The sequence below is a fragment of the Myxocyprinus asiaticus genome, chromosome 20 (assembly GCF_019703515.2).
Source record: "Myxocyprinus asiaticus isolate MX2 ecotype Aquarium Trade chromosome 20, UBuf_Myxa_2, whole genome shotgun sequence".
NCBI lineage: Eukaryota > Metazoa > Chordata > Actinopteri > Cypriniformes > Catostomidae > Myxocyprinus > Myxocyprinus asiaticus.
The window spans coordinates 17,235,669-17,248,215 of record NC_059363.1 but is presented as its reverse complement, the minus strand read 5'-3'; the positions used below and the strand labels follow the sequence as shown (position 1 = coordinate 17,248,215).

Sequence of the window (12,547 nt, the reverse complement as noted above, 5' to 3'; positions counted from 1 at the left end):
TATAATTATTATAGCTATTATACTGGATTATCATTCATGTTATTGAAGTGAATTTTACATGAAAAACACGGTCGTACAAGAAATAAGGTACCTGCTGTGTCTCCTGACCTCCAGCAGATGGTGATAGAGACCCATGCTTCTGTGAGGAAGGGGGCTCTTTCCACCCCTCTATCCCGGAGCAGATATGTGTGTCTGGGACAGGCAGGGACAGAATGGCCCTTATCTGATTAGCAGCAGTAATCCTGGAGCTGTCCAGCATGTCCCGGCCTCCAGCAAAGAGAGGCAGTGCTCCTATTGAGTGAAGCAGGCATGGGGGTCATCTGGCTGGGCTACTGAGGGCTGGAGATCTGGGGATCTCGGGGGACATGGGGCTTAAGTTATGGTAGCATAGTACAGTGGAGAGAGCGTACTGACAAAGCAAGAAGGGACCAGAGTTTCGTCTCACCTCCACCCTGCGCCCCAGTTTCCTTCTGTCGGCATACCTGTCTTTCTCACTGTATATTCAGTCTTTCTCTTTGACTCTGGAGTGAGATAACAACAGAGTGACCATATGCCGAAAAAGACACTTGAGGGAGTGTTTACTTAAGCAATATCACACAAGCAAGAGTGCTGTTTTACTCAATATCAGCACGGCTGAGATTTAGCCATTGGCTTGAGGCAGCAGGTAACCACAGCCAGACAGATCTCATAGTGAATTTGGAAACCATAGGTTGAGCTAAACTCGGTCTGTGCACTTCCCTCTGTGGCAGAAGTGAGAAGTGTTTTTGAACGTAAGGGCACATGTTAGCTTCAGTTTCTGGATTAAATGCCCGGAGAGGAGCACCAAAAGAAATTTGTAAAGCAAGTTGTTTTGAGCTGTAAAGGATGTTATACAGTGAAGAGGAATAAATATTGTATTAACTGTACCCCTTAAACCCTAACCCTAAATCTAACCATCGGTAGAGTAAAAATGTATTGTTAGAGGGAAAATGGAACCTCCAAATCACACTCGTCACTGATTATGCAAGCACGATTACTTCCTGGTTTCAACAGGGGAAGTGAACCCAGGTCACCCACACGGCTGATGCAACATGCTTCCAGTCGTGCCACAGGACAAGGTAAACATGCTGGAACTGACACAAAAATGTCTCATAGGACATGGCGCTTGGGGCCGATGGCAGGATACTGGAACATTCGGAAGAAACATTCCGGCTTCCTGTGTGATCATGTTGTCACAGCCATGTTGATTTACAGTACAACAGCATAAGTGTGATATTGCTTTTATACAACCGTTCTACAAACAAAAAATTAAAATCAAGTAACTTACATTATAGACATAATATGGTCAGTTGTTTTGTAAAATATTTTCTCTGCCAACGACAGTAGGTCCAAAAGAAGCTATATGATCAACCGATGCACAGATAATCAGAGTGATGCAACAACTGATGTGTTCTAGTGATGTTATACTAAATATCGTCACTCTTTGAACACTGCTTGTACAGTCAAATTAGAGGGCTAGAACTAACTATTGTATAAATATATATGCTTACACAAATCGTTTTCGCATCCTTACTAAAGATTAGAGACCCTAAAAATTTATCTCACAATTGATCTCCCTTTTTTTCTCTGTGTAGCTTCTCCTACAGATCAGCATTACTACAATGAGAAACAGCAGTTTGCAGAGAGTAAGTAATCCATCATCAAACAATTAAACTTGATGTCAATGATCATATTAGCTCATTACTCAAGAACATTGATTAGCATAATGTTGAAGCAACTCTCTTCCAATGCATAATTTAAATTGTGCTTCAGATGCCTTGGAAAATATAGAGCCCCATTAGTGCAAATCCAACTTATATTAAATGGTACTCCATTTATCCACTGCCTCTTTCACTCTCATATGCCTGACATAACATTAAAGAGTAGAACGGAATAAATAAATGGATGGAATTGTTGATGTAATTTTGCAACATGTGCACATCCCACACATCCTTCCGGCCATTGCACAGAAAATGTAAAGATGTGCCTTTAATATAGCAATTCAGCAGAGAGTGCTGTATGTGGGCCAGTACAAACAGTATAAGGGTCTTCATTACCAGCCATTGCTTACAAAAAAAAGTCTTGTACAGTAATAGTGTCAGATGCTACAGGGTTCCCCACTGTCAGGAATTTTAAAATTGTGAAATTGTGTCATGGCCATGGATAAGTCTATAGAGGAAATACATTTTTAGAGTACTTTTTGGCACTTTTTGTTAGTAATTTCTGTGTTCTGTGGTATGAATAGAAATCCCCCCATCAATGCTGTGAAGGGGTGAATTGTCCCCCCCAATCATACATTTGTCCTTGTTTATATATATATATATATATATATATATATATATATATATATATATATATATATATAGGGGATTTTCTCCCCAATTTTGGCATGCCCAATTCCCAATGCGCTCTAAGTCCTCGTGGTGGCATAGTGACTCGCCTCAATCCGGGTGGTGGAGGATGAATCTCAGTGCCTCCACTTCTGAGACAGTCAATCTGTGCATCTTATCACATGGCTTGTTGAGTGTGTTGCCACAGAGACCTAGCGCATGTGGAGGTTCACGCTATTCTCCGTGGCATCCACGCACAACTCACCACGTGCCCCACCGAGAGCGAGAACCACATTATAGCGACCATGAGGAGGTTAACCCAACGTGACTCTACCCACCCTAGCAACCGGGCCAATTGGTTGCTTAGGAAGCCTGACTGGAGTCACTCAGCACGCCCGTTTATATATTTTTTTTTTTAATCAATGATGAAAATAATTTATTTTGAGATACCTTGCAAATGCGTGACTGTGAGTCTGTCATAATCAGGCTAAATCTGAAATCTCCTCTCCATTGTACAAGTTGGAATCGCCCAACTATTGTGCAATCCCCTCTAGCGTAGACTGCTATATCACATGGTACCTGTTACTTTTCTCAGCGCTTGCCAGGATGGGCTCATCACATGGTCGTTTATTATTACTGAATGAGGATTTTAAAAAATGCTTTTATAGATAATGCTGAGGCGGATTTCCATTCACAGGTATGAATCCTTGCAATTATCAGTTTTTATTAAAAAATACTATCCAGTTTAAAAATGTCTCCAATGAGATATAAAATGTTCTGAGATTCAAGTACAAAACAGCACGTAGATGATGCTGACACGTGGTACCTGTTACTTTTCTCAGCGCTGGTTAGGATGGGCCAATCACAGTAGTTTATTAATACTGTATGAGGATTTTTATAATAGTATAACACATTTCCATTCAATGGTATGAGTCTTTTCAATTATCCGTTTTTATTAAAAATAACTATCCAGTGTAAAAATGTCTCCAATAAAATATAAAACGTTCTGAGATTTAAATGCGGATGCATGGCATATTTGGTTTTCAGAGTGTCAAGCGTCCCTGCAGAAGTAAAACTTTGTGTCTCATAAGACACAGTCAGTGGATGACAACGTGCGATTTCGGTCTGTAGGTCTGTTCCCAACATCATAAAATAAAATATGAATTATATATCATTTGAGTCATATGTGGAGTCAGTGGAGATATTAAAGGCATCCATAGAAATAATCAGTTGTTGTTTTCTGGGTGAGGAAAGCAGAAAGGCAGGTATTTCAGATGAGCAGGTAAGAATTTTAATTTTCTGAAAGGGTTAATGTTTCTGAATGAAACCTTTTTTAATGTTTGATATTATACACAGTGTATAAATATTTGGAAGTATGCTATGAAAATAATTTTCTTTGAAACATAATCTTTTGATCATAACTGCTTGGGGGACTCTTAATGTAGTACAAGGATATGCTGATGACTAACAGGGTATTGGCCTATACCATACATGTTAATGATGCACTCCTGTTATAATTACAGCATAAGGATATGCTTGCATTATTTCCCAATCTCAGTACTAACTCAGATAGATAGATAGATAGATAGACAGACTACTTTAATAGATAGATAGATAGATAGACTACTTTAATAGATAGAAAGATAGATAGCACTGTTTTGCCTATCTCACTGTAGTTTACTACAGGACTAAGATTTGTTCTTCAATTGTCGTTATGATTCTGTCAGATGTTCACTACCAGTGCGGCCAGTGTCTTCACACCGTAATGCCCAGTTGCCTCCTACCCATCTTAGCCTGCTGGTGGGTAAACTCCCATTGCCCTCGAGAGAAACACAAACACCCTTATCAGGAGACACAGACCCATCCCCCTCTCGCCCCCGTCCTCCTCCTCTCCCACCCTCTCTCCTTCATTTACATTAATTTACTTCTGCATCCTCTCACTCCTAAAAGAAGGAAACATTTATTAATAGTGTAAAAATAAGAAAGAAAAAAAATCTGATTGGATTTGATTGCGAAATCTTTAAGAAAACAAATAACATTCCTCATTTCCTTGGGTCCCTGTCCCAGATGAATGTATTAATGCATAAATGCAAAGGCATACTCACAGATTGAACTCAGCCGAGAATTCTATTAACATTTTCTTTTTTTCCCTTCGCTGGTTTGCTCCAGAGGGAAACAGGGACTGAGATCTAAGCGGAAATTTGGGGGGCTTTGTGAGCAGAACGAGGCATTTTGGAGTGGCGTACTTAATGTGTTTAATATGTTATGGTAACTTTGAGTTCTTCCCTTGGGTGACTGTGTTAACTGGGGGAGCGCTGATTGAATATGACTGCGGCATTACACAGAATTTAGCCCCTATTGCAATGTTTAGTATTTCTCTTTCAAATTCCTTCTGTCTACAACTTGCGGGAAATATAAAGAAAGAAAAGTAAATATTTTAGCAAAATTTTGGTAATAGCAACTTCATTTTGAAGCTTTTGAAAAAAAAAAAAAACAGGAGATTTATTATCTACGCTGTGCTCTATAAATTAATGGAAAAGTTTTTTTTTGTTTTTTTGAGTTTGATGAGAAAGAGACACTGACTTCATTGTAGGAAGGACAAAAGCATGTTAAACCAGTGTTCCCTTGGTCATGGAAAAGCTAGAAATATCACATTAACAGGAATATTCAGGGTAAATACAACTTGAGCTTGATCAACAGCATTTGTGGCATAATGTTGATAAAGACCACAAACATTTATTAAACTTGTACCTCATTTAAAAAAAAAAAGAAAAAATCAAGGGAACGGTGAGGTACTTACAATGGAAATGAATGGGACCAATTTTTGGAGGGTTTAAAGGCAGAAATGTGAAATTGTTTGAATTGATTTGTAAATTAGTCAATCATTTGTTAGTGAATAAGTCTGAAATTAGATTGATTTTCTTTTTTTTTTTTTTTTTAACTCTTAAATAGACTTTATTTAAGAAAAAAAAAATTCTTCTCATTCATTCACTCTTTGAATGTAACCTACTGTATGTGCAGACCCACAATGATTCAGTGCAGAAAATCTGAAAAAAGTCTGCCGATTCCATCAGTCGACTGCCTATGTGTTCATACCCAAATCATCAGCAGGATTGAAATCAGTGGATTTAATTCTTGAGCTGGCAGCTCAGATTCATTTGTATGGTGACCTCAGGTGGAGCTGTATTTCAGGGTCAATCCTCTCCACCCTTAAAACACCCCAACAAACACAAAAACACGTTCTTTTGTTCTTTCGGCTGTTTTTTTTTTCTTTTTGCCTTGGATGACGTTGCATTTCATACCTGTGCCCCCCCCCCTTTCTGTCACTCAGGTCGGGGTTACCCATGGTTCCTTAGTAACCGTCGTCCCGAGAAGCTGCGCGATGCCCTAAAGGAACTAGAGGTATTTATTTACATTTCCTGCAGTCCAATTAACAAATAGGAGCATTCTCTCTCTCTCCTTTCATAAGGAAAGAGAAAATCCCCCAACCTCTCTTGCTCTCTCAGCACCTGTGTGGGTGCCTCTCTGTCATCGTTGGGGATATTTGAGGGGGATGATTGGGACTGTGAGCTGGCTCTCTCTCTCTGCCTCTGGCTCTCTCACACAAACCTAGCTTTGTTTAGTCCGATTCGGGCTCATTTCTGCTGCCTCTCTGTATCTGAAACTGGAAACATCCTCCTAAACCTGACCCTGAAAATGCACAAACAGCATCTACTCATTCCTAGTACACTTAGTAGGATACACAGGAGCAAGAATTCTCACTCTTTTTCTAACTCTCTCTCTCTCTCTTTCTAACTCTCTTTCTCTCTCTCTCTCTCTCTCTCTTTCTCAGGAGCAGCTGCAGTCAAGCACGGTCTTGAGTGTCAGATGGAGAACCAAGCAGTGCTGTCAGGTACCTTACCCAGCATGCACCATTGGCCTTCTTAGCAAGAGTTGGCTCGTGAAGCAGAGGTCAGGCAATGAGCATATGCAGACTCAAAAACTCTCAGGTCTCAAGGGCATTTACCTCTGGGATAAAAAAAAAAAAGATTTAATTCCCAGACACAATTGTAGACTAGTGTTTTTTTTTTATTTTTCTCTCTCTCAATCTCATGTGGATTCTTCATATTCGTACACACATGCACCCCTACACACACATTTTCCGCAGATCAAAAGTGCCTGATTTCAGGTGTTTTGAAAGGTCAGATAGACTAAACATTGTTCAATTTTTGTTTAGTGGTTGGTGATGGTCTTGCTTGGCCAGAAACAGGGTCTGATTGTGACCTTTATCGGCAGCTCACATGATATAGAGATTATATTTTCTCTCTGGCTACATACAGCCTTTCCAGACAGAATTATATTATCCAGCATAATTCCACTGACAAATCTTTTACACTAAATATGAAACATATTTTACTTTCTTAATTGTGAAACAGGATATAAACAGGATAACGAGAAAAACGTGAGGGTGGGACTTTTCTTTTTTTTTTTTTATCATTGAGAAATGTTTAAAACGTGAAAGGCGGCCAATACATGCCAGAATGGAGTCAGGCAATTGGAGCGGGAAGGTAATAAAATTAATTAGTGATAATAATTAGTAATAATTAGGAATTGGTGAAGTCAGACAAAAAGGAAAATCTTTTCAGATGCAGAGGAAGTTGCATTAAAGATTACAAAGACTTAAGTTTTCTTTGGAATAATGTGAGCACACGAATCATGTACAATAATAATTAGGAATAGGGATGGTATTCATAAGGAATTTAATGGAATTTATCTATTCTGGTTCCATAAACGGTTGTTAATAATGATTCTTTTAGTACTTTTGAGGATGAAATGTTTGGAAATAAGAAATGCAATTCTTATAGGATTAACTGCCCTCAACAGTCTCTTACCAAATTATGAGATCATTCATATTTTAACAGAACAGATTCTTGCAAATGGTTTTTACACAGACTTTTTAAATAAGATATTTTAATAATTCATTCATTTTTATAAGATACCACTAATAACAACAAAACTGATCATTGTTTATCTTAAACTACACTATTTCATATCAACATCTGTCCAGTAAAGAGTCTACATTTTTGGTTCATTGTAAGTCGGACATGACGAAATGAATGATTTGATGTTCAGTATGTTTTTAAAACACTTAAACGAATGGGCTGATGTAAGTTATTCGCTCGTTAGGAAGCGCTGTATATTTTGCGGTGTAGATTCAAAAGAACCGACTTTTAAGAGTAATTCATTCAGGAATCGAGCTACACTGGTTATACTGTAAGTTTCAAATGAACTGACTCAAGAGTTATTCATTTGGGGATCAGAATAACCTAATCACACTATATGTTTCGTGTTGTTTATTTAGTAGTGGTGTTGCAGTGCTATTGTGTGATAGAAGGAAACACTGTCAGAGTGTTTTAGCACAGCATTGTTTATACATTGGCAGAAGAATACATGTTCAAGAACAGTAAACGGTATTTTTTAAACAATGGTCGGTTCGGTTCAATTACGGTTCTCAGTTCCCAACCCTAACCAGGAATGTGTCTGAACCCTCCTATTGTTTTAAAAAACTGCACCCTACTTTTGTCCTTCGGGTCATTTTTTACTCGTATTGAAAACCACTCAAAATGCATCAATTCTTGTTCACTGTACAACGGCACTAAAGACCCCCCTTAACGAATAAATAAATCTGTTTTGTTTTTGTCCCAAAGAGTATAATGACTGGGAAAAAGGACGACGTTCTGAATATTAATGAATGAACTATTTTAAAAGAATAAAACATTTATAAATAAAAATGTTTAAAAACTTGGCAAACACAGGCAAAGGATGTCTCAATTTACATTTATTTCAGTCACTTTTGGCATTTTATATATTAATATTACAACAGTTTCTGATTTATCCCGCTTGTAGAAAATCAACAGTGTGCATTTTAGAGTTACAAATTTACATGTGAATCTCTTTTGCGTTTTCCAGCAGTCAAAATGGGCTCACTTTGCACATCCATTGCAATAAATCCATTCCTTCCCACTAATGTCATACAATTTGTTGCAGTATTTCAGGGGTTTAAGAAGGTGCTGTAACAGTTCTTTCTACCATCCATGTTTTCAGAGAAAATAACATCCAGTGGGTCTTTTATGGGTTCTGCTCACTAAAATATGTTAGTGAACGTATTTAATACATATTACCTGTTCAGAACTGTTAAAAATACTCTCTCTGTGTGTGGTTGTGTGTGTGAACATGTGCATGTGTGCACAAACCCCATTTTAGGGAACAGAATTCAATTTGTGGGAATGATGCAGTTCCCAGTGAAACAGGTGGGGAAGCTAGAGAACAGTATGTGGCTAGGGGCTAAATTTGAGAAAATATAAAATATTTTTAGGACAAATTTGATTCATATATGTACAAAAAACTATTTAAAGCTGCATAACATCCAGAAAGGTGAAAGGTCACAACTGGTTTTCCTACACCGCTAAGACAGTGGAAGGAACAATTGGTTTAAATATTTGTTTTTTTAACTTAAACAATTATGTACAAATAAATAAATTATATATACAGTGTGTGTGTGTGTATACATATATATATATATATATATATATATATATAAACTATGCATTATTTATAACATATTCTTTGTCTGTGGCGGGTCAAAAATGACCCTAAGAAAATAGAAGGGTTAAGACAGTAAATTGAGAGCAATTATTACTTCATGTTGACTTTAAATGTATTCCTGTTGCATTCTGGACAATGCTTGTTTGAATGTCCCACACAGTGTTATGTAGGATTGTTTCATTGTTTGTTACTGTGTAAATGTGTGTGCAGATGCTGTTGAGATCTGGTGTGCTGGTGACTCTAATCCTGGGCGGAGCTCAGGTTGAACGGGTGACCATTGACAGAACACTGGTGGGGCGACTACCTGCTGACACCATCAGTGATGGTGAGTCAACGCACTCACACACTCTCTCTTCTTTTTCTTGCTCTCCTCTTGTTTCTTTTCCCCCTCTCCTTGCAGTTTCACTCACTGCTTTTTTTCTCAGCTTATGCCCGGGCAGCATGCACAACCACAGGTCATGAACGTCAGTCCCTTCTGTTCTGTTATTCCCAGAGGAAGTTCGAAAGGCATGGACACATGCACACACATACACACACGCTGAGGCTCCTTCTTCTTCATGGCAGAATCTCGGGGGGACCTGGCATTGCTCCCTGTCTTATTTTGTGGTTTGTGAAATTGGACACCATCCCAAATCTGCTAATTATTTTCTCATATAATTTTTTGTTTAGAGCTTATGTGGCTCAAGCTCTCTGTGCCAGGTCTCTAGATACCTGACAAACTTGTTTCTCTCTTTCTCTCTCTCTCTTTTGCTTTCTGTGTCAGCCCACCCCTTCCCTTTCCTAGTAGCCCCCCATAGAGTGCCATTCAGGCCCCCAGAGCCCCTAATTACCAGAGTAATTATGTGTGTTTATACTGTATGTGTGTGTGTGTGTGTGTGTGAGAGAGAGACAGACAGACAGAGAGACAGACAGACAGAGAGACAGACAGACAGACAGAGTGTGTAGAGGGGGGTGGATGGTCAGAAGGGCTTCTACATCTGTCACTTATTTAGTTAGTTTCACAAACGCTGTCAGACCTGTGCTTGTTCTTGTAACTTCGTCAGTGCTGTAGTACATAGAAAGCGTTTGAAAGATTTTAGAAGGTCTTTGCTTTATTATTTCAAAGCCTCATTCTTGTAAATAAACATACATTTAAGACCCAGATCATCAGTGAAGCACCTGTAACTGATTAATTAATTGTTTGTACTGTATATAGAGTCACAGGCAAGTTCTTACCATAGATGTTTTAAAGGTGAATGGGCACCCAAACAGCAACTGACAAGTCCACTAGAGATGCCCAAAATTGAGTAACCTTAAAGGAGTTAAAGGGATTGTCATTATTTTGTTGTTCCAATTGTTGCACATGTTGTTCCAAACACATATGAATTTCTTTCTTTCATGGAACACAAAAATAGATGTTAGGCAGAATGTTAGGGTCTGACAGCCTCACTCACCATTCACTTTCATTGTATGGCAATAAGATGTGATGAAAGTCTATGGTGACTAAGGCTAACATTCTGCCTAAAATCTCCTTTTGTGTTCCATAGAAGAAAGTAATTTGGGTTTGGAACAGCATGAGGGTGAGTAAATGATGACAGAATTTTCATTTTTGGGTGATTATACAGTATTTATCCACCATCATAGTCTTTGCTATATATTTGTAATCTTATCATTTTACAATGTGTTATTTTTCTATGAATTAACTGTACTGCTGATAAGCACGTTTCAGACAGTGCTATAAACCTGTTTTTAAGGAATGAAGTATTAACCTACTAAGCAGATTTAAAAGAATTTATTGATTTATCCTGACCCAACCCGCTGCTGCTCTTATGCCCCAAAACCTGTTTACTAGCCCCTGGACACACATTTTGGATTTGTTTTTTTTTTTTTTTTTTTTTTTTTTTTTGAAGGATTAACATGGAATCGTCTACTTAATTTGGCCATGATTACTGAACATGAGTATGCTGTTTGTAATTTTTGTAATCTTTTAAAAGCATTCAGAGTATTCCATCTTTTTATTTTCCTTTTTGTTTTTAAATCATTTTTAAATCATCAATATGTCATTAAAATATCTGTATTATTTTGGTAGAGCTAATCTTTTACATTTAGCATTTTAAAATAATTAAGCCTCTCAAGGTAAGCTTAAACCAAAGTAAATACTTTTCTTTCATTTCCAAAACTTCCATTAGGATCCATTTTCTCTCAGTGAAGGCGCAGCATCTACACTATAACTTATAATAAGGTTAATTTTTTCAAAGTCATTTGCAAATATGTACAATTTCTTTGTTGTTGCTACAAATTTTTAACTTGACTGTCATGACAATTTGGAGAAGGGCCTTGTTTAACACTCTATTCTTTTTAAATCAACTCCCTGTTTTTCTGCTTGAATGTGGGATGATTCATAATTACTGCAGAAGTGCAGATATTCCATCTCTAATTGCTGTTGAGGTTTGAATTTCCAGCCCTGAATATCACCCCCAACTAAACCTGGCTCTCTGAATGGCTTGCATAAATTTTTTCTGCCATTTAATTGGTTTCATAAACAGATTATTTTTTAAGGAAGGGAAGGTTAATTGCTAATCACAGTGTGGAGAGCTTGTCAACAGTTTCACTGCAAATGTCTCTCTTTAGCGTGAAAGCTGCATAGCCTAACCACTCTCTCTCTCTCTCTCTCTCCCTCACTCCCTCTCCTCTGGCTTCTTAATAGCCTCTTTACACTACTGCCCTGACTCAAACAAATACAAAAATTATACTCCTTCTGTGGGTGTGTATGTGCACAAGTTTTCTGAATCTGATTCATGGGCTGTGTCCAAAAATGAAGTTGGCTACCTTGCTGCCTCACTGCCCAGTCAGTCAATGACTTAAAAATCAGCGTTTTCGTATGAAGGCACTTCCTAAAAAAAGTTGCAGACTTGCTTTCAAGGCACCACAATGTGTAATGATTTATAACAAATTGAAGTAAGCTTTAGATATACTGTAACTATTCAAGAACAAAATGCTTATTTCTTTGTAGAAATGGAATCATAAGTTAAATCAGATTTTTTTATTTCAAAACTAATTTACACCTTTTAACCGCTTTTATTCTTTTAGGATTGTGGGATCATAGACATCAAAGGATATATCTATGCTGCCTTAAAAAAAAAAAAAAAAAAAAAATTGGCAGTTTCAGAACTTTTTTTGCCCCTGAAATAGATTTTCAGGAACAGTATTTTTTACCTTTATGAGGGCATATTTTGTTCTAACATATAACTAAAAAGGCTACGTTCACACCGAAGCAGAATGTGGCCCAAATCTGATTTTTATTTTATTTTTTTTCTCACACGTGACAGATCTGTTTATTGGATGACCGTGTGAACAGCCACAAGCGCACTGAATTTTCAGATGTTCATTTTCAAATCTGATCTGGGCCACTTTCAAATGTGGAAATAAATCTGACACATATCTGATTTCTTTCCAATGTGCCTTCAGTGTGAACAGCCATATCAGATGTAATGTGATTTTTGCATCAGTCTAGCCCAACATTTGTCATTTGAACACTTTTTTGGCTTATATAGAAGTGTTATTGCTTTTGTTAATGCATTCAGTTCTTTTTTAAGGAAAGAAAATAAGATTATATGCTCAACAGTTGGCTTCAG

At 37.6% G+C, this 12,547-nt stretch overlaps 1 protein-coding gene across 7 annotated transcripts in view; it reads left to right on the top strand.

Moving 5' to 3' along the window:
• Positions 1–12,547, top strand: part of wdpcp (WD repeat containing planar cell polarity effector) — a 114,845-nt gene that overhangs the window by 54,952 nt on the left and 47,346 nt on the right. For all 7 annotated transcript variants that reach the window (XR_007892149.1, XM_051645803.1, XM_051645805.1 and 4 more), the window contains 4 exons: positions 1,614–1,664; positions 5,680–5,750; positions 6,181–6,240; positions 9,144–9,258. Coding sequence is in view for 6 of the 7 variants with exons in the window: in XM_051645803.1 (XP_051501763.1) it covers positions 1,614–1,664; positions 5,680–5,750; positions 6,181–6,240; positions 9,144–9,258 (297 nt within the window). In the remaining variant the exon portion in view is untranslated. The remainder of the gene's footprint in view (positions 1–1,613; positions 1,665–5,679; positions 5,751–6,180; positions 6,241–9,143; positions 9,259–12,547) is intronic.